At 41.5% G+C, this 19,392-nt stretch overlaps 1 protein-coding gene across 5 annotated transcripts in view; it reads left to right on the plus strand.

Annotated features, from left to right (window-relative positions):
* The window catches only part of UNC13B (unc-13 homolog B), a 339,532-nt gene that overhangs the window by 301,850 nt on the left and 18,290 nt on the right, over nt 1-19,392 (plus strand). For all 5 annotated transcript variants that reach the window (XM_074280308.1, XM_074280310.1, XM_074280309.1 and 2 more), the window contains 11 exons: nt 2,627-2,854; nt 3,676-3,817; nt 4,948-5,117; nt 6,102-6,217; nt 7,868-8,031; nt 8,773-8,923; nt 10,374-10,442; nt 11,879-11,968; nt 12,333-12,464; nt 18,378-18,505; nt 19,157-19,242. In XM_074280308.1, the coding sequence (XP_074136409.1) occupies nt 2,627-2,854; nt 3,676-3,817; nt 4,948-5,117; nt 6,102-6,217; nt 7,868-8,031; nt 8,773-8,923; nt 10,374-10,442; nt 11,879-11,968; nt 12,333-12,464; nt 18,378-18,505; nt 19,157-19,242 (1,476 nt within the window). The remainder of the gene's footprint in view (nt 1-2,626; nt 2,855-3,675; nt 3,818-4,947; nt 5,118-6,101; nt 6,218-7,867; nt 8,032-8,772; nt 8,924-10,373; nt 10,443-11,878; nt 11,969-12,332; nt 12,465-18,377; nt 18,506-19,156; nt 19,243-19,392) is intronic.

Raw genomic sequence — 19,392 nt, forward strand, 5'->3', positions numbered from 1 at the left:
CCCCTTTCCCATCAAGTAAGGAAGTCTCTGTCATAGACTCTCCATTTTTCTTTCCTATGCAGTCTCTCTAGAAACAAAGAAATATGTAGATGCTTGATAGTATGTTTCTTTAGATGAAGAATCATCTCCTCCGGCACATAGAAGAGTAGTAGGTGTCATGGAGGACCATTGAAAGGGGCAGTGAAGCAGGATGGGAACAATGCTGGGCCTAAAGTCAGAACACCTGGGATCCAGTCCCAGCTCCTTTGCTTATTAGTTTTACAGATCCCTGTCTGTAAAATGAGAATAATAATGCATATGCAACTTGCTTGGCTGGATTGTTATTGGAAATATATTTTGAAAACTTTAAGGCATGTTATAGACTTAAGTAGTTGTTGCCATTGTTGTTTAAGGAATAAACATGCTCTTGAAGTTAGAGTTCCAAAATGGGGTAAACTACAGGAAATGATGGAAGATTTTTTGGAGAGTGTATTGAAGGACAGATTGGCAGAGTGAACCCATTGTGGCAGGGTGAGGGCAAGATGACTTGTCCACAAAGACAGACATGAGCTGAAATTAGACTGTTTGTCTAAGGATACCCTTGACTATCTAGCTAACTACTTGGCAACATCCCTGTTCTTCTGGCCTCAGGGCAGCTATTCTCCACAGATAGGGCAATTGATGTATTTCTGAGGAAGCAAAACCTTAGATGGGACCCTGGCTTCTTTTGCATTCCTCCTTGGTGGAACCTGGCCTCCTGGTTTCCAATGAAGCAGCCCTGGGGGGACAGCTGGCCTCCTGAGAGATTAGATGTAGAAGGAGTTCTGATAACTGTATCTCATCTGGAAGGGAACTAGGCAGAGCTATTGGAGGAAGACAGGCATGTTAGTCCCTCCTATGGGAAACCTAATCCCAGTTTCATATTGTGGAAGAACTGTGGGTCCATTTTAGTTCTCAGAGCATCTTGGGGAAGCCTTGGCAATCTCTCTTTGACCAGAGAATGTTTGAAATGAAATACACATGAGATACCACAGCTGGGACTATTTCTACAGAAAATGACCCCAAGCTATATCCCATTCCTTGTTTATACTGTGTCCTTATAACTAAAGGAAGCCTTCAGGTGAAAGCCTAAACCATGAATGAGGTTGGGCTGAGGATATAGAAGAGCAGGGAATCCAATCATAGGTACTCTGTCCAGACAGAGGCTATAGACTGTTCTGGCAGCAGATCTTGTTGCTCAGTAGTATTGGGCAGCTGAGCTCCTGAAAACCAGAGTGATGATAGGAAGTAGCTTTGATTTCTAGAAAGCTCACTCTAGAATTGCCAGAATCCTAATCACAAGGAGAGAGGAGTTTGACTCATAAAGAATTGGTCTTATAGTGCCAAGTTCTAGAAAATTCTGAGGAGGCTGTGTGCATGCATAGTAGCCATCTGCCACCATGCTTTCATTTACCTGGCTCTGAATCAGATACCATGTTGGCCACTTATAGAACTGACATTTATAGGGAAGAAGAAAAAAGCAAAAAACAAGGACTTGCTTTAAAGGACCATAAAGTAACCATAAAGTATGACCGAAGTGAGCCACTCTTTTTTAAGGCAGATAAGATGCCTGAATCAACCAATAAGTACTTATAGAGCAATTGGTCCATGTTAGCCCTGCTAGGCACTGTAGGGGATATATAAGGATTATGAGAAATAAACATCCCTTTAAGAGGCGTATAGTCTACTGGGGAGACAAGGCGTATATGAAGCTACAAACAGACTAAATCTTGGAAATTTACTTCCCAGATTTTGTCGAAGATATGGGGCACTATGAATATAGAATGTTTCACACAATATCACCCATTATTGATGTGTCAGATGCTTTTACTTAATTTTCTTCATTACAACGAAAAGCTTGTTCAATTTGGGTGGGAGGTCACACTAGTCTCGAAGCTACCTCTTCTTGGTGTTTGGTCATTAGAACAGGGACTGGGAATGTACAAATTTGTACTCTGGGCCCGCTAGGAGCTGAGCCGTGATCTCTGGTATGAGGGAGATAAAAGAAGAAAAATATATGAATCTCACCTTTATAAAGCTCATAGTTTAGTTGGAGACAAAAAGCTCACATTCCATCACTTCCCTTTACTTCCCCTTTCCTAGTTCAGAAGGGCTACTTAGAATGACTGTATTTATTTACATTAATCTTATTATTCACTGTTGTGATGCCACAAGCCCACCCCCGATTTTTATTCCTGAGATCTGCCCACCACACAGTTGGATTCCTTCTCTTTAACTCATTTATACCTGAATCACTCACTGGAGACTCGCTAACCACTGGAGCTAAAGAGTGGCTGCTGCTCTGTCACTTTCTATATTGAGTAAAGCTAGTAGAGTGAGGCTCCTGTTCTCTGATTTCCTTGGCTGAGTGGCCTGGAGAATATCTATAGAGCTGAGAAAGATTGACCTTTAACCTTGAGACAAATTCTCCTTTGTGTCATAAACCCTGGAGTTTCGTTATAGTCTCAACTGAAGAAGAATAGTTTCTTCCAGGTTAGATCCCCACTCTTACTCCTCAGGTAATCCCAGGTCCATCCATCCCTTGTTCCAGAAGCTTGTCCTTGCCTGGCTTAATTGTGATACCTGACTGTTTCTGGCTCTCACGCAGGGGCAGCAGAAAAAAGCTGCAAGCATGGCGCTGAGGACCGCACTCAAAATATCATCATGGCTATGAAGGATCGCATGAAAATACGTGAGCGGAATAAGCCAGAGATTTTTGATGTTATTCGAGATGTCTTTACTGTGAGCAAAGTCGTCCATGCCCAGCAGATGAAGACAGTGAAACAGAGTGTGCTAGATGGCACCTCCAAGTGGTCAGCCAAGATCACCATCACTGGTGAGGGCGGAGGCAGTATGGACTGAGAAGGAACCAATGAGAGGGCCTTGAGAGGAGGGAAGGGATGGAGCTGGGGTGGATAAGATGTGCATAGCTGACAAAAATAGGGAAAGAAAGGGTACACAGGAGTGGGAGGGTTGGCAGATGAGAGGTGATTATGGAGACTGGGGAGAAAGTAGGTAGTGATGACAAGAAAAATATCAATTTCACAGATTATGTGCTGTGTGTTTAGCCCAGCGCTAGGCTAGGAGACATAGCTGGCAAAGTTATTGCTCTCAAGGAGATTACCCCTTCCTGAGGGAAACTCCTATGGGTGAAAAATTAAATGGCACTGCCAAAATTAAATAACAGTGCAAAAGATGTCATGAGACAGAATGTGATTAATTATTAAGTAAATGGCACAGAAATGGAGTCTGTTGAGTTCAGGAAATAAGATAATGTGTGGGCTTTGTTAGTCAAGAAAAACCCTACAGAAGAGGAATGTGACCTGAGCTGGGTCTTGAATTGGTCTCATGTTTGCTGAATGAGACTATAGTGAATGGTTGTCTTATAGGGAGGGAACAATCCCTCATCCTCCTAGAAAAGTAAGAAAAATACATAGAATCAGCCTCCCTTTATTGAAGGGCCATATCTTACAAAAGGAGATAAGTAGACAAGAAGACATAGTATTGAGTGAGAATGTCTCTAGTTCCTTGCCTTGGACTGCCCAATTTGACTGAACTTCTCAGCAGATGCTGCTCCTCATGTCAGAACTAGCCTGATGTTAGAACGATGGGGATCATGATTGATAGCTTCACTTTTGTTCCATGCATGCCTTGTAGTGGTGTGTGCTCAGGGTCTGCAGGCCAAGGATAAGACTGGCTCCAGTGACCCCTATGTTACTGTGCAAGTTGGAAAAACGAAGAAACGAACAAAGACCATCTTTGGCAACCTGAATCCTGTTTGGGAGGAAAAGTTCCATTTGTAAGTGGCTAAGGGAGAAGGCTTAGATTGACTGGTGGGACTGAGAGCTTTGGTGTGCAGGGCTCCCAAGAATGGGGAAAGCTCTGTTTTGCTATAAGGTCAAGAGCTCTTGTAGTTCCCTAGAATTTGAACAGGATTGAGGAGAAAAAGGAAAATGCGAGAAAATTAGATTGTTTCATACTTAATTATTGCTGTGGCTGCTGCTATTATATTCTTTCTTAGTTCCTTCCCCTAGATGTATCACCTCCAGCTCTAATAACTATTGTTATCTTGAGTATAGCCAAAAAAGCTTTTATTGTATTGTCTGGTAACAGGCGTGGGGCTGCAGCAATAGTAATCCAGATAGGAATGATAGGAATGGCCATTTGTTGGATATGTTATTAAGGGGATTCCTGTTCAAGTGTTGTTTAGATTAAATGGCCTCTGATGGTCCCTTCCAAGTCTGAGAGTGATTTTGGGAGTATTTCAAAGAAAAGGAAGCTGAAAAACCTCTCCTTCTGAATCATATTACTTCTGGTTTGTATATAGAAGCACAGAGGGAGGTTCATCTCTTCAGTTGCTCTGCTTTTATTTCTTCCTTCCAATTTATTTTCTTATCATTGCAAATTATATTGATAGTCAATAAGCTCTGGTATTTGATCTCTAGTTTGTTCCTAGAATACTTAAATACAGTCCAAAGCCACTGGCTTTCAGTGACTTTCTTGACCCTGGACAGACAACCTTTTTTTCTGGATCTCCCCAGGGCCTACAAGGCAATGAAAGGATTAGGCTAATAAATAGTTTGTTTATTGAGATCCCTGCTCAAGCTACAGAAAACACACTTGTCCTCTGCATTTCCTCTAGTTGGGAAATATGTCCTCTTTAAAGTAGAATTGCATTGTTCTACTCTATTGGAAAGATTAATTTTTCAAACAGGAGCAAATAAAGACAGATTGACATATAAATATGATGTATTCATCAGGAAAGATAGATTGTTCTCTGACTCTTCCTCTTGTGTGCTTCATCCAGAATGCTTTGTGTAACTTGGTGGTTGGGTAGCAGAATAGAGAAGCTGATGGCTGTATTTTAGCCCAGAGGCACCTGAATATTAGGTAATTCTCCTTTGTGACTTTCTTACTATACTTCTATAGTGAGTGCCATAACTCTTCAGATCGAATCAAAGTACGAGTGTGGGATGAAGATGATGACATCAAGTCAAGAGTGAAACAACGGCTGAAGCGAGAGTCAGATGACTTTCTTGGCCAGACCATCATTGAAGTACGAACCCTGAGTGGCGAGATGGATGTCTGGTACAACTTGGGTGAGGAGCTGGGAACAGAGGACATGGGTATTTCCTTAGGAAATTGTTTGGTAATAAACCTAAAGGACTTGGATACAAAGGGAAGGACTTAACAGAAAGCTATTTGGGACCCTTCTACTATCATTGAAGCAGATGTTGGTGAACTTGGCAGGGAAATTGTTCTCATCATAGACCACTTTTGCTGTGAACACTGACTCTAGTTTATCTGTCATCACCATCTAAGCTAGCTAAATTGGGCCTCATATTTCCAGGACTGTGCCTGCTTTCTTCCTGACTTGTCCTGGTCTGGGATCATTTCTTTTTAGTGACCAGAGATCTGTGTTCATCACTATTATCCTCAAGTCTCCTAAGCAACTCAATGCTACGGAACTGAGGAAAGAAGGGAAATTTGGGAATATCTCTTCACTGGCACAGAGCTTTGTCTTTTTAAAAAGAGACTCTAGGGTTCTGAAATGATGGGTATAAAGAACTTTCTTCTATGTGCAAGCCATCTCTGACTGAGAGAGAATGAATTCTTGTAGGTACCTAGCAACTATTCTTATCATCTATTGCTACCTCATTCTCCCTGTTACCATTCCATACTCTCTTTCCCCCTGTTGTGTTTTGGGTGCCAAGACTGAGAATCCTGAAGTCAGTAGAATACTAGTGACCATCTTTCCACATGTCCTGTGCATCCACGCCCAGCTTCACTGAATCATGATGATCATAACCTAAGTGGGGAAAGTCTTGGGCCAACTCTGATTAGGTCTGTCCTAAGTTCTAAACTCTCCCATGGCCTCTGACATCTAAACTAGAAATTTCCAGTTCTCCCTGCACAAACCTAGTCAATTATACTTATTGGGGTACATGTCTTTGTAAGGATAATTGCCCCCTTTAGATTGTAACCCTGGCCCTTCTCCAAGAAGATCCCTTCTACCCCTAAACTGGGATTGGACATATCTTGCTTGGTTTGGGTATAAATTTCCTGTCTCCTTTCACTTCTAGAAAAGAGGACAGATAAGTCTGCTGTCTCAGGGGCAATCCGGCTGCATATCAGTGTGGAAATAAAGGGAGAAGAGAAGGTAGCACCATATCATGTGCAATATACCTGTCTCCATGAGGTAAGTCATCTCTAAGCAGGAGCACTTTTCTTGTCCACCCACACCTCTCTAGGAAGAAATCCCCAGGTGAATAGCATGATCTCCTTGGAAGAACCAGATAACTAGAGACCTGAATGATGTTCTTTGTTGTGTTGGTGGCTTATTATAGAGCCTTAGACACATTAACTAACCTTACATTAAACCTTGCCTTCTGAGCCCTCTATGGTAAAATTGGGTAAGAATGAGAAAATTTTTATGAAGTTTCTGATCCTCTAATTCTTACATCCTTGGCCATCTATGTCTTTCATACTCCCAAATGACAACAGTTTTCTTCTTGGGCTTTTTTTTTTGCGGGAAGTCTCTCATTCATGTTTGTCAAATCTCTTTCACCTATCTGCATCAGCTCATAAGAAAAGCAGTCCAACCATATCCAGATGTTTTCATTTCTGGTTCAAGGATGTTGTAGCTCCTATGCCTTGGAACAATACCAAGGTTTTCATTACTTTCATCTTCATCCACATCTGTGGCTACCAGAGCTCCTGGCTTCAACAAATCCATGTTCTCATCTGTCAAAGGCCTTGAACTAGATCCAGAGCCAGATCTGCAAGAGACTGACTCCACTTACAAGGACAGCACTATTGCTTGGATAGTGTTAGAATGTGCTAGGCTCTTTGCAGGGCAATTTCTCCCCCACTCCTTTCATCCCTCCTCCAAGTGCTGAACCTCTGAAGTGGTTTGGATTTTGTGCGGTTGTCTGGAATTAAGGAAAGAGGGCAGTAAACTTTATAGTGGTATTAATGCAGTACACAACACTATGGTGTAGAGATTACACAAGAGAATCATTTGTTTAGAAATACTTATTGAATCCATGGCAGCTGACAAAACCACAGAGAGAACATAGTGTGTGCTCAGATTTGTAATTTAGAGCTATCAGTTTAGCAGCTAGATGGAGTGGAGAAAAGAGAGACTGGAGGCAGCAATATTATTTAAGATGCTATTGCAATGGTATAGGTGAAGAGATAGTTAAGAATATAAACTAGAAGTTTTCTAAGTGGATAGAAGGGACGAATGTGAGATATTGTGTGGAAAGAGAATCAACAAGACTTTGCAAATTACAGGAAATGGAAAGAGGAGGGAAGAATCAAGGATGACTGTAGGAAAACCTGGGTAGCTAGAAGGATGGTGCTACCTTTGACAGAATTAGGGTGATTTGGAGTATGGATTAAGTTTTGAAGGGGAATGAGAAGTTCTATTTGGGGCAAATTGAGTTTGAGATGTGTACAGAGCATATAAATGATGATATCTAGCAGGTAGTTGGTAATTCAGGATTGGCATTCAAAAGACAGAAGAGGGCTAAATATGATGATGAAGTCATCTGCAGAGAGAATATGATTGAACTCATGGGAGCTAGTGAAATCATCAAGAGAGAGAGTATATAGAGAGAAGACCCTGTTTGATCAAAACAAGAGCCTGGAGAATACGCGTATTTTGTAAGTAGGAGGAGGATAATGATCCCTCAAAGAAAACCAAGAAGAATCGGTTATACAAGTAAGAGAAGAATAAAAGTGGTATGGTGTTGAGGATGTTCAGGAAGAAAGACTGGTCAACAGTGTCACAAGAAATGGGGAGGTCAAGAATATGGGATTCTTAACTTCCTTTTGTCTTTTACAGAATCTGTTCCATCATCTCACAGACATCCAGGGCAGTGGAGGAGTCCGAATCCCTGAGGCCAAAGGGGATGATGCATGGAAGGTTTATTTTGATGAGACAGCCCAAGAAATTGTGGATGAATTTGCCATGCGCTATGGCATTGAGTCAATATACCAGGCCATGACGTGAGGTTCAGTAGGAATTCTAGGGGAAGGGGAGCTGATCACTTAAATGCTATTGAAATCATACTGAGAAAATAGATTGGCCCTTAGTAAGAGGGAGCAAATCAAAGCTGAAACCACCTAGCACTACCAGCTTCTAATACAGTCTTCCTATCAGTCATATTTTCCACTTAGGGGGAAATAAAAGGGGGCATATCTGTGACTGTTCCCAGGACCTGAATATATGGTACAGGCATATCACAGCTCTCCTGGGAGAGGAGAGATGGAGAATGTGTTTTATTTACTGAGCCTAGGACTAGAGGTGGTACATGTCACTGTCCCCATGATTCAAGGAGGGTAAAAAATGGGTATATGTGTATGCTGCTGCTCCGGGACCCAGAAGAGAAAAGGGAAGGATGTGTGTATATGTGACAATTCTAGGAATCTAGGAAAGGTGTGTGTGTATGCACACCCTACCTTCTTGCCCCTAAATAAATGGTTAGGGAATTGATCTGTAGAAAAGGAGAAAGCATCTACTGATTGAGAGGATTACTTCTTGTGATAGCGATAGAAGTCTTGTCAAGCAGCTGATTCAGTTTGGCTGAGAAGAGCCAATAGGCAGGATTTGGGCAATATCCTGGAAAGCCATTGGCCTAAATGAGGGAGGTAACCTTGACTTGATTGTGGGGGACCTTGTTAGAATATCCTGTAATTTGCTGCAGGAACCATGGTACTGATATAACTAGAAGGGCTGTTTTTCCTCAGGCACTTTGCATGTCTGTCCTCCAAGTATATGTGTCCTGGTGTACCAGCAGTGATGAGCACTCTGCTTGCCAACATTAATGCCTACTATGCCCATACCACAGCCTCCACCAATGTCTCTGCCTGTGACCGTTTTGCAGCCTCTAACTTTGGGGTGAGTGTATGTATACACAAACACAGATGTAACAATTCTCATCATTTATGAAGTTTGTCTTTGCAAAGACAATTCCATTAGAAGTGACTTTATTTTCTCTTAAAGTGCTATGTCTGGAATTCAAGTCACTTTCACCTTTTGAGTGGCAATGTCTGCTTCTAACTCTAAAAATCATGTAAATTAAGGCTCATCTTAGATTAAGTATTTATAACCAAAAAAAAAAAAAAAGAAGAAGAAGAAAAAGAAGAAGAAGGAAAAGGAATGCTTCTACATTTGGCTTACTTTTTCATTAAATTTTTTTTAAAATAAGCATACATAATAAGCAGCACAAAAAGAAACAAATTAAAAAATATGATGGGGCAAGATTTAGAGAGGCCTTTAAATGTATCTGCTTATCTTCTTAAAATATCATCAGTAATAGTGAACTTATCCAAAGAGTTTAAAGAAAGGCTAGATGACCACTTGTTGAGAATGTTGTAGAGTAGACTTTTGGTCAGGTATTAATGGCTGCTAACTCAAGGATTTTTTGATTTCTCCCAGACATGGTTTCAGAGCTGCAGCTCCATCACCAACTCATTACTCACCAAGAAGTAGCCTCTTGGTTGCATGAGTTCCCCAGTGAAACTCATTGTAGCAGTATCATAGTAACCCTTATAGTTCTGTCTAGCTAAGTCAAGTCAACACATATTTGCTAAATATCTTTTCCTACTTGGTAGCCACTTTGGTAAGTAAGCACTGAGGATATGAGCTAAGGCAAAAACCAGCCCTTGCTTTCAAAGAATCCCCAGTATAAAGATCGAGGCCAGGTGCAGGCAAACATGTACAGATAAGCTATAGACGGGACGATCTGGTGATTAAGGGGGAAGAACAAAAGACTCTTGTAGGAGGTTGTTTCTGGGCTGATTTTGAAGGGAGCCAAGGAAAGTAAAAGGGATGAGGAAGGGAGAGCAGAATTCCAAGTTTGGAGGACAGTGAGTGAAAATGCCTGGTTGATGGAAGCTAGGGTGTTTGGGGTAGGGAACAGCAGAAACCAAGATGAGAAACCTGCTGTTCTCTTAGTAGATCTCAGAGGCCCAGCTGATTAGAAATTGACTTCAACATAGAGTTTTGAGTCTCCTTTCTCATTAATTGGGGAAAGGAATTGAGTTGTCCCTGAAAGGGTAGGGATACCATGGGTGTTGGCCTGGCTGCATCACTCTGCTGTTCCTAAACCTGTGTCATGTACAAGAAGTCACGTTCACTCCCTATACTTCAGTTTCCCCAGGATGAGTCACCACAGATAGGCTGCTTTAGTGCCTAAAAGAAAACCTAAGGGTCGTGAAAGGCCTGTTCCTAAACTTGCTTCATCATTCCCTTCTCAGAAGGAAGGACCCGAAAAGGGCATCAAGCTCTCTTCTCTTCCCTACATACCACTGAGCTTCTGAGGCCATTGTCTTTACTCTTTCCACAGAAAGAAAGATTTGTGAAACTGCTGGATCAACTGCATAACTCATTGCGAATCGACCTGTCTTCATACCGGGTGAGCCGAAAATCCCAGCGTGGCCAGTGGGGTAGCACTTAGGAAAGGGGAAAGGGAATAGGGCTTATGGGCCTGAACGCTGATAGGCCATCCTGGAGGTGGCTCTGCAGGGGGCTGCTGAGTGGTGCAAGTAGATCTTGTGCTAGATTTGAAGTCCCCAAAGCTGAGTTCAAATCCTATTCATATACTTACTGTCTGAGGCATCCTTTACAAGCCTTAATTTTTCTCATCTACAGAATGAGGATAATAATAATTGTTGTTATTTGTTATGAAGATTAAAAAAGATAACTAGGTAAAGCATTTTGCAAACTTTAGAAAGTCTGTAAATGTGCTGACTGTGCACTCTTCCTACAGAGCCAGCTGCCTGGCCAGTGCCACTGATAGCCATGAGTATAACAGTGTGTATAAGTCAAATGGAGGTTTAGTTAAGCCTTGCTATAGTTCTGCTGCCCCAAGGTTCTTGCCCTGACTCTGGCATTGCTTTCTCTCTACTTTGGTTAACTGTAGGAACAAATCATCCCTAAGGCTTGGCTGTCAGATTTTGAGACCTTAATTTAAATTACTCCACCCTTTCCTTCCCTTTTTCCTCTCTATATCCCTTTCTAAGTAAAGCTTAAGCCAGAAAGTCCATTTGTTTTTTAAATCATTGGGTTTTTTTTTTCAATTGGCATTTGACTTTTTTCTCCTCATCCACTGAAAAATAAGATGAAAATAAATACAGAATCCCTATATTTAGAGAAATAGCTTTAGAGAAGGAAGGGGAAACGTGGCTCAGGCCAGAGCTTTGAATGCATGATGTTTGTCCCCACAGTGAATTAGGGCTAGAGTAGGAAGGAGAATGATGAACCCCAGCAATTTCCCCAGGTCTCCTTGATCTGAACAATATGAGCTTTACCATTTGCCTTAAAATGTAGTGAATTCCCACCCATATTTAAATGTAAGTGCAAAAGCTCCCTATAAAATCAAAGAGAATTGAGGTTTAAAGATCTGCACGCCTTTTCCCTTTCCATTGGCATGGATAATTGGTATTAATAGTATATAGTGTATTGTGCTATGTAGGTTGGCCTTTTGTAGTTAAAAACATTTTTTCCAAAAATGGAAGCTAATTTGCTTATGAGATCAGACTTCAATGAACAGTGTTTTCTATCAGCAACTAGAATCAGCTTCCTGTTAAACTCCTCCTATTAAAACTTCTTCTAAAGCTAGAACAGTGTGTGTGTGTGTGTGTGTGTGTAAATAAAATACATTTATATTGCTCTAACTGTTTATGTCACAGCCCTTTTCCCTGAGCAAAGTGTTGGATTCAGAATAGGTTGAGAGAAACATATGAGATGAGATCTAAGGAAGGTTCAATCAGCTAAGCTAACAGGAGTTATTGGGTTGATGCTTCTTATTTGCTGAATTTTTTTTTCACTTTTGTCTACATTTGGTTGTAGAACAATTTCCCTGCTGGGAGTCCTGAAAGGCTGCAGGATCTGAAATCCACTGTGGATCTTCTCACCAGCATTACCTTCTTCAGAATGAAGGTGAGTGTTTCAAGATAAGTTGTGAAATTGGTCAAGGAAAGGAAGGACTGGTATTTGGAGATCCTAGATTCAGGAAAAGTAGTTTTCCCTTCTCACCCTTGTGTTGTGTGGCAACACTGCACTCTATGGGCTGAAGGAGATGAGAACTTGTGTTGAATAATGCTTCACAGATTGGTCTGATAGCTCCATCCAAGGATATAATCTAGCATGTGAGGGAAAAAGATGGCCAGGCAAGGGAGTAGCAGAAAGAAAGTCTTTTCTAAGGCTGACCCAGGAAGGAAATAAAGGAGCACTCCCAGTTTAACTGGGTTGGGTATGATTTAGAACCTACCTCTAGAATCATATTCTTCTGGATTCATTTTAGGTACAAGAACTGCAGAGTCCACCACGGGCCAGCCAGGTAGTGAAGGACTGTGTGAAGGCCTGTTTGAATTCCACTTATGAATACATCTTCAACAACTGTCACGAGCTATACAGCCACCAGTACCAGACTGAAGTGAGATATCCTATGCACTACCTCCTTCTCTTCCCCCTTTAATTCTTACTCCCTGTCCTTATTGGTGATCTTTTTCTTGGTGCTATGGCCATTTGTAATGACAGGCTGAGCATTTGGGCTAATAACTTCTGCAATTTCAATCTCTCCAGTCTCTTCGTTAAACTCCCAGATAGATACTATATAAAACCTGCCATTTTGAGCTAATACATTTTCTTCTTTTCTTTTTCCCTGAGGCAATTGGGGTTAAGTGACTTGCCCAGGGTCACACAGCTAGGAAGTGTTAAGTATCTGGGACCAAATTTGGACTCAGATTCTCCTGACTTCAGGGCTGGTACTTTATCCACTGTGCCACCTAGCTGCCACTGAGCTAATACATTTTTTTCTTTCTTTCTTTCTTTTTATTATAGTTTTTTATTTACAAGATATAATTGCAAAACCTTCTGTTCAACTTTTCCCTGAATTCTCCCCACTCCCTCCCTTAGACCACCCATACATATTAAATATGTTAAAGTATATGTTAAATACAACGTATGTATACATATCCATTTTGCTGCACAAGAAAAATTGGACTTAGAAATAAGGTAAAAATAACCTGAGGAGGAAATAAAAAATGCAAGCGGACAAAAACAGGAGGTGTAGAAATGCTATGTTGTGGTTCACACTAATTTCCCAGAGTTCTTTTGCTGGATATAGATGTTCTCTTCATTATTGAACAATTGGAACTGATTTGGTTCATCTCATTGTTGAAGAGATCCATTTCCATCAGAATTGATCATCATATGGTATTGTTGTTGAAATATATAATGCTCTCCTGGTCCTGCTCATTTCACTCAGCATCAGTTCATGTAAATCTCTTCAGACTTTTCTGAAATCTTCCTGCTGGTCATTTCTTACAGAGCAATAATATTTCATTACATTCATATACCACAATTTATTCAGCCACTCTCCAATTGATGGGCATCCACTCAGTTTCTAGTTTCTAGTCACTACAAAGAGGGCTGCCACAAACATTCTTGCACATGTGGGTCCCTTTCCCTTCTTTAAAATCTCTTTGGGATATAAGCCCAGTAGTAGCACTGCTGGGTCAAAGGGTATGCACAGTTTGATAACTCTTTGAGCATAGTTCCAAACTGCTCTCCAGAATGGTTTACAATTCCACCAACAATGCATCAGTGTCCCAGTTTTCCCACATTCCCTCCAACATTCATCATTATTTTTTCCTGTCATCTTAGCCAATCTGACAGGTGTGTAGTGGTATCTCAGAGTTGTCTTAATTTGGATTTCTCTGATCAGTAGTGATTTGGAGCATCTTTTCACATGAATAGAAATAGTTTCCATTTCTTCATCCAAAAATTGTCAATTCATATCCTTTGACCATTTATCAATTGGAGAATGGCTTGATTTCTTATAAATTAGAGTCAATTTTCTATGTATTTTGGAAATGAGGCCTTATCAGAACCTTTGAATGTAAAAATGTTTTCCCAGTTTATTGCTTCCCTTCTAATCTTGTCTGCTTTAGTTTTGTTTGTATAAGAACTTTTTAATTTGATATAATCAAAATTTTCTATTTTGTGATCAATAATGATCTCTAGTTCTTCTTTGGTCACAAATTCCTTCCTCCTCCACAGGTCTGAGAGGTAAACTATCCTATGTTCTTCTAATTTATTTATAATCTCATTCTTTATGCCTAAATCATGAACCCATTTTGACCTTATCTTGGTGTATGGTGTTAAGTGTGGGTCAATGCCTAGTTTCTGCCATACTAGCTAATACATTTTCTTTTTTTTTTTCTTTTCTTTTTTTTTTCCTTTTTTTTTTTTTTTTTTTTTGAGGCTGGGGTTAAGTGACTTGCCCAGGGTCACACAGCTAAGATGTGTTAAGTGTCTGAGACCAGATTTGAACTCGGGACCTCCTGAATTCAAGGCTGGTGCTCTATCCACTGCACCACCTAGTTGCCCCCAGCTAATACATTTTCAAAAGAAATTTGTGGTTTGGAAATCTTATAGGAATTCACCCAGATTCTCTGTGCTTTTTTTCATTCCTGAGAAGAATATGCTCTTTGAATTGTAACATAATGTTTTTCTCTAAAATATAATGTTCTCTGGGAGCAGGTTTCCTGGGGGGCTTCTAGGAGCAGCCTTCCTTTTAGTTCAGTATAATCACCCTAAATACAGCCAGGGATTAAAGTCCAAATCCTTTATTATCTCCATCAAAATCTTATTTCCTTCACTTGGGGCTTGGCTAGTTTTCTGGAGATCTTCTGGATCTTGCCTCTAGTCCTTTGTCTCTGCCAGCTTCTGTCTCTAGCTCCTTCTGAATGTTTCCAAATCGAAAGATTTGTACTTCAGCCTCCAGCCAGCACAAAGGTAGAAAATGGAATGAATCTGTCTCTGCCTCCGAGAGTGGGCTTCTGTTCTAGTGGGCTTGTCCTTTTCCTGGCCCTGAGAGCTCCTCCTTATAAATGTTCTCTTAAAGATGTGAATCTTGTGGAATTATAGTAAGTACTAAGTACATGTCAATTAGAGAATCATTATCTCATCAATTCTACTTAGTAACTCATTTCAAGTTCTGGCCCATGACATTTCCTTATAGGATCAGATCACTCATACTGAACCATGTTAAATTAGATAATTATTGTCTCTATCAGTTCCACTGCCTTGTAAGAATCCTAACAGAATCTAATGTTATTGATCTCTTTAATGTTATTGAAGAATCCTTCACTGCTGTAGCCTTTATCGGAGATTTCTGTGAAGACTTGATTAGTTTTTTGTTTATACTTGAGTCAACGTGCTTTGTGGGCTCCCTACTCTTTTTCCTTGGGCATTTTCTTTTGGAGAGATGGTTTTGCCTCTCGTTAGACTCTCTACCTGTCATCCAGGAAGATATTTATTTGAGAGTCTAATTTCTGAACTCTTGGCCTATAGTGAACCTCTGTTCCCACAGTATCACTTATAAAATATCTGGCCTTTTACACTTGGGTAGTAATGCCTTTTTTCCTTTTCCTACTTAATTTTCATAATTAATGTTTCTTTAAAAAGAGTAAAGTTCATGGTAGGTTTCTGAACTGCTGTTCCTCTTCTGCTAGACGAATGACTATAATTGGGAAAGGATCATTTGGACTTAAGTATGGTTCTCTTGAAGATTCTTCTTGTATAGGGCTAGGGCCAGCACTCCAGGGCTAAAACCTGTTTTTTTCTTTCTCTCTCTCTCTCTCTCTCTCTCTCTCTCTCTCTCTCTCTCTCTCTCTCTCTCTCTCTCTCTCTCTCCTCTCTCCTCTCTCCTCTCTCTCTCTCCTCTCTCTCCTCTCTCCCCTCTCTCCCCTCTCTCTCCTCTCTCCCCTCTCTCCCTCTCTCTCTCCTCTCTCCCCTCCCTCCCCTCTCTCCCCTCCCTCCCCTCTCTCCCCTCTCTCCCCTCTCTCCTCTCTCTCCTCTCTTCCTCTCTCTCTCCTCTCTCCCCTCTCTCCCCTCTCTCCCCTCCCTCCCCTCCCTCCCCTCTCTCTCCTCTCTCCCCTCTCTCCCCTCTCTCCTCTCTCTCCTCTCTCTCCTCTCTCTCCTCTCTTCCTCTCTCTCTCTCTCTCCCTCTCTCTCTCTCTCTCTCTCCCTCTCTCCTCTCTCTCTCTCTCTCTCTTCTCTCTCTCTCTCTCTCTCTCTCTCTCTCTCTCTCTCTCTCTCTCTCTCTTCCTCTCTCTCTCTCTCTCTTCCTCTCTCTCCGCTCTCTTTCTCTCATTTATTTACCAGATATATGCATGGGTAATTTTACAACATTGACAATTGCCAAACCTTTTGTTCTAATTTTTCCCCTCCTTCTCCCCACCCCCACAGATGGCAGGTCTACCAATACATGTTAAATATATTAAAGTATAAATTAAATACAATATATGTGTATATGTCCAAACAGTTATTTTGCTGTACAAAAAGAATCAGACTTTGAAATAGTGTACAATTAGCCTGTGAAGGAAATCCAAAATGCAGGTGGACAAAAATAGAGGGATTGGGAATTCTATGTAGTGGTTCATAGTCATCTCCCAGAGTTCTTTCACTGGGTGTAGCTGGTTCAGTTCATTACTGCTCTGTTGGAACTGATTTGGTTCATCTCATTGTTGAAAATGGCCACATCCATCAGAATATAGTATTATTGTTGAAGTTACAACGATCTCCTGGTCCTGCTCATTTCACTCAGCATCAGTTCATGTAAGTCTCTCCAGGGCTTTCTGAAATCATCCTGTTGGTCATTTCTTACAGAACAATAATATTCCATATCATTCATATGCCACAATTTATTCAGCCATTCTCCAGTTGATGGGCATCCACTCAGTTTCCAGTTTCTGGCCACCACAAAGAGGGCTGCCACAAACATTCTTGCACATACAAGCCCCTTTCCCTTCTTTAAGATCTCTTTGGGATACAAGCCCAGTAGTAACACTGCAAAGGGTATGCACAGTTTGATAACTTTTTGAGCATATTTCCAAATTGCTCTCCAGAATGGCCGGATTCTTTCACAACTCCACCAACAATGCATCAGTGTCCCTGTTTTCCCACATCCCCTCCAACATTGCGCATTATCTCTTCCTGTCATTCTAGCCAATCTGACAGGTGTGTAGTGGTATCTCAGAGTTGTCTTAATTTGCATTTCTCTGATTAATAATGACTTGGAGCATCTTTTCATAGTTTCAATTTGTTCATTTGAGAATTATCTGTTCGTATCCTTTGACCATTTATCAATTGGTGAATGGCTTGATTTCTTATAAATTCTTTGCTTCTCTTATTGGTATAAAAAATGTTTCCAGGAAACTTTTCCACAATTCTCCCCACTCCGAACATTTTCTTCATTTCTTGATTTTTTTCATTTTCTTGACTTCATTCCTTTTCTTTCCCTCATCGTACATGGAAAGAGTGTGAACTCGTGGGTAATCCTCTGTTGCTTAACTACCTGTATGAACTTGAGCAAATCATTTAAACTTCTTGGGTCTTCATTTCCTCACATATCAAATGAGAGGGTTGGACTAGATCACCTCTTAAGTCCCTTCCAATCCTAGAGCTTTTACCCTAATTATTATTTTTCTTTCCCTGAAAACTGGAGATGCCAAATGGACCCCATTGTTGTCCAACTGTATTGTTCAGCATTCTATAGTTCCCTGTTATGGGTTTGCATATATTATTTTTGTCATCACTGACTTATTACCACATACTTGTTTCACCAGTCTAATCAGATTGGTGACTTGACCTCATTTTCTTTAAATCTGCCATTGAAGTTGGCTAGGTATAACCTTTCCCACAGACTTCTTGAATCCAAGGGTCCTCTAATTGTCTTATGGGCAGCAAAATTTCTCTCCAGCTATATACGAAATGTCATGAGACAAACCAGACCATAGGGTAGTTGTGATTCAGAGATTGGTGGATAGGAGAGGGCGGGAGGAGGTCAGTCATTACTTACAATGAATTGGAGCACAAAATCCAGTATTACTTTAAGGACATTTATCTCTCCTTTGTTCTGGGTCTTATATGAGTCTGGGGCTGGGCTTAGTCCCTTACACAGTTCATTTATCTGTAGGAATGATGAGGTTTCCACACTGTAAATTCTAGGAGCCCCTAAATCAATCTAAATAATCACAACTTAATCTCTGAATTTCTAATTTTCCTTTATGCATACTGGTGTCAGTACTTTTGTACAGGGTTTAGATGGAGGAGAATGGGTCAGTGCTGCAGTCAGAAGGAAGCTCCTGAGGATGCAGCTGTTTTGGACCAATAGGAGTGGAGAATTCCCTACCCTTGGGGAGGAGGCTGGCCTAAAAGAGGGAGGGATGTGGATAGAGTCTCTGGGAGAAAACAAGATCCTTTCTCTGAGAAGGAGGAAAGGATCTAGGGGATGGGTATGTTATGTATGTTTTAATATTGCTGTGATTTTTGGAACAAGAAACAGGAACTGCCTCCAGAGGATCAAGGCCCCAGTATCCGGAATCTGGATTTCTGGCCCAAGCTCATTACTCTCATTGTGTCCATCATCGAGGAAGATAAAAATGCCTACACACCTGTCCTGAATCAGTGAGCAAGCACTCCTCTCCCCAGACCCTCGCTATACTCAACCCCACTCTGTCTGTCTAATGGCCTCTTTCTTTTCTGTGCCTATATGTTTACAGTGCCGCCTCCTCTTCCCGTCCATGTGTCTGTCCATCTATCCCTTGTGTCTGTCTGGTTAACTGCCTTGACTAGGGCTTGAGGTGGGTACAGAGATGTCCAGGGTGCTCCTTCCCCTTTGGCTGAGCCAGCTCCCCTGGGTGAGAGGCCTTTTGGGTTAGATATGTTCTGGATGTGCTCTGTGGAGGCTCAGTGACCCTGTTTCAGCAGTATGGCATGCGCCATCCTCTCTCTCCTTAGGACCTCACTTCCTGTCTTTCTCTTGGGGTATCAGACCCCTTCTTGTGGCCCTCCCTCTCCTTTTCCTCAGGTCTCCTTTCCCATGAGCCTAGGCTTCTCTTCTCTCCCCAGATTGCTTCTCTTCAAATTGGGCCTTTCCCTTCCCTCCTTTGATTCTTTCCTTTTCCTTCTCCTGGCCTTCCTCTGTTTCTACCTCCAGTTTCCCCACTGGAATTATGCATTCCCTGTCCTGGACCTTTCTAATTCAGAAGTCCCTTGGGCCAGGTCCTCAGTGACAGTGTCTTGTGCCCTAACTTTGAAACCCCTTCCATTCTCCAGGTTCCCCCAGGAGCTGAATGTGGGCAAGGTCAGTGCAGAGGTGATGTGGCACCTATTTGCCCAGGACATGAAGTATGCCTTGGAAGGTAAATAGTTAAAGTCATCTTCTTCCTTGAACCCTGCACCTAGCATGGCAGAATCCTAAACCAGGATGGTTCTCCTTCAGAGATGTTCCCTCTCTCATTCCCAGGAGCAGGGCTCTCACTACACTTTTCCAGTTATTCTCACCTATGTCC

The sequence above is a fragment of the Sminthopsis crassicaudata genome, chromosome 1 (genome assembly GCF_048593235.1).
Source record: "Sminthopsis crassicaudata isolate SCR6 chromosome 1, ASM4859323v1, whole genome shotgun sequence".
Classification (NCBI taxonomy): Eukaryota; Metazoa; Chordata; class Mammalia; order Dasyuromorphia; family Dasyuridae; genus Sminthopsis; species Sminthopsis crassicaudata.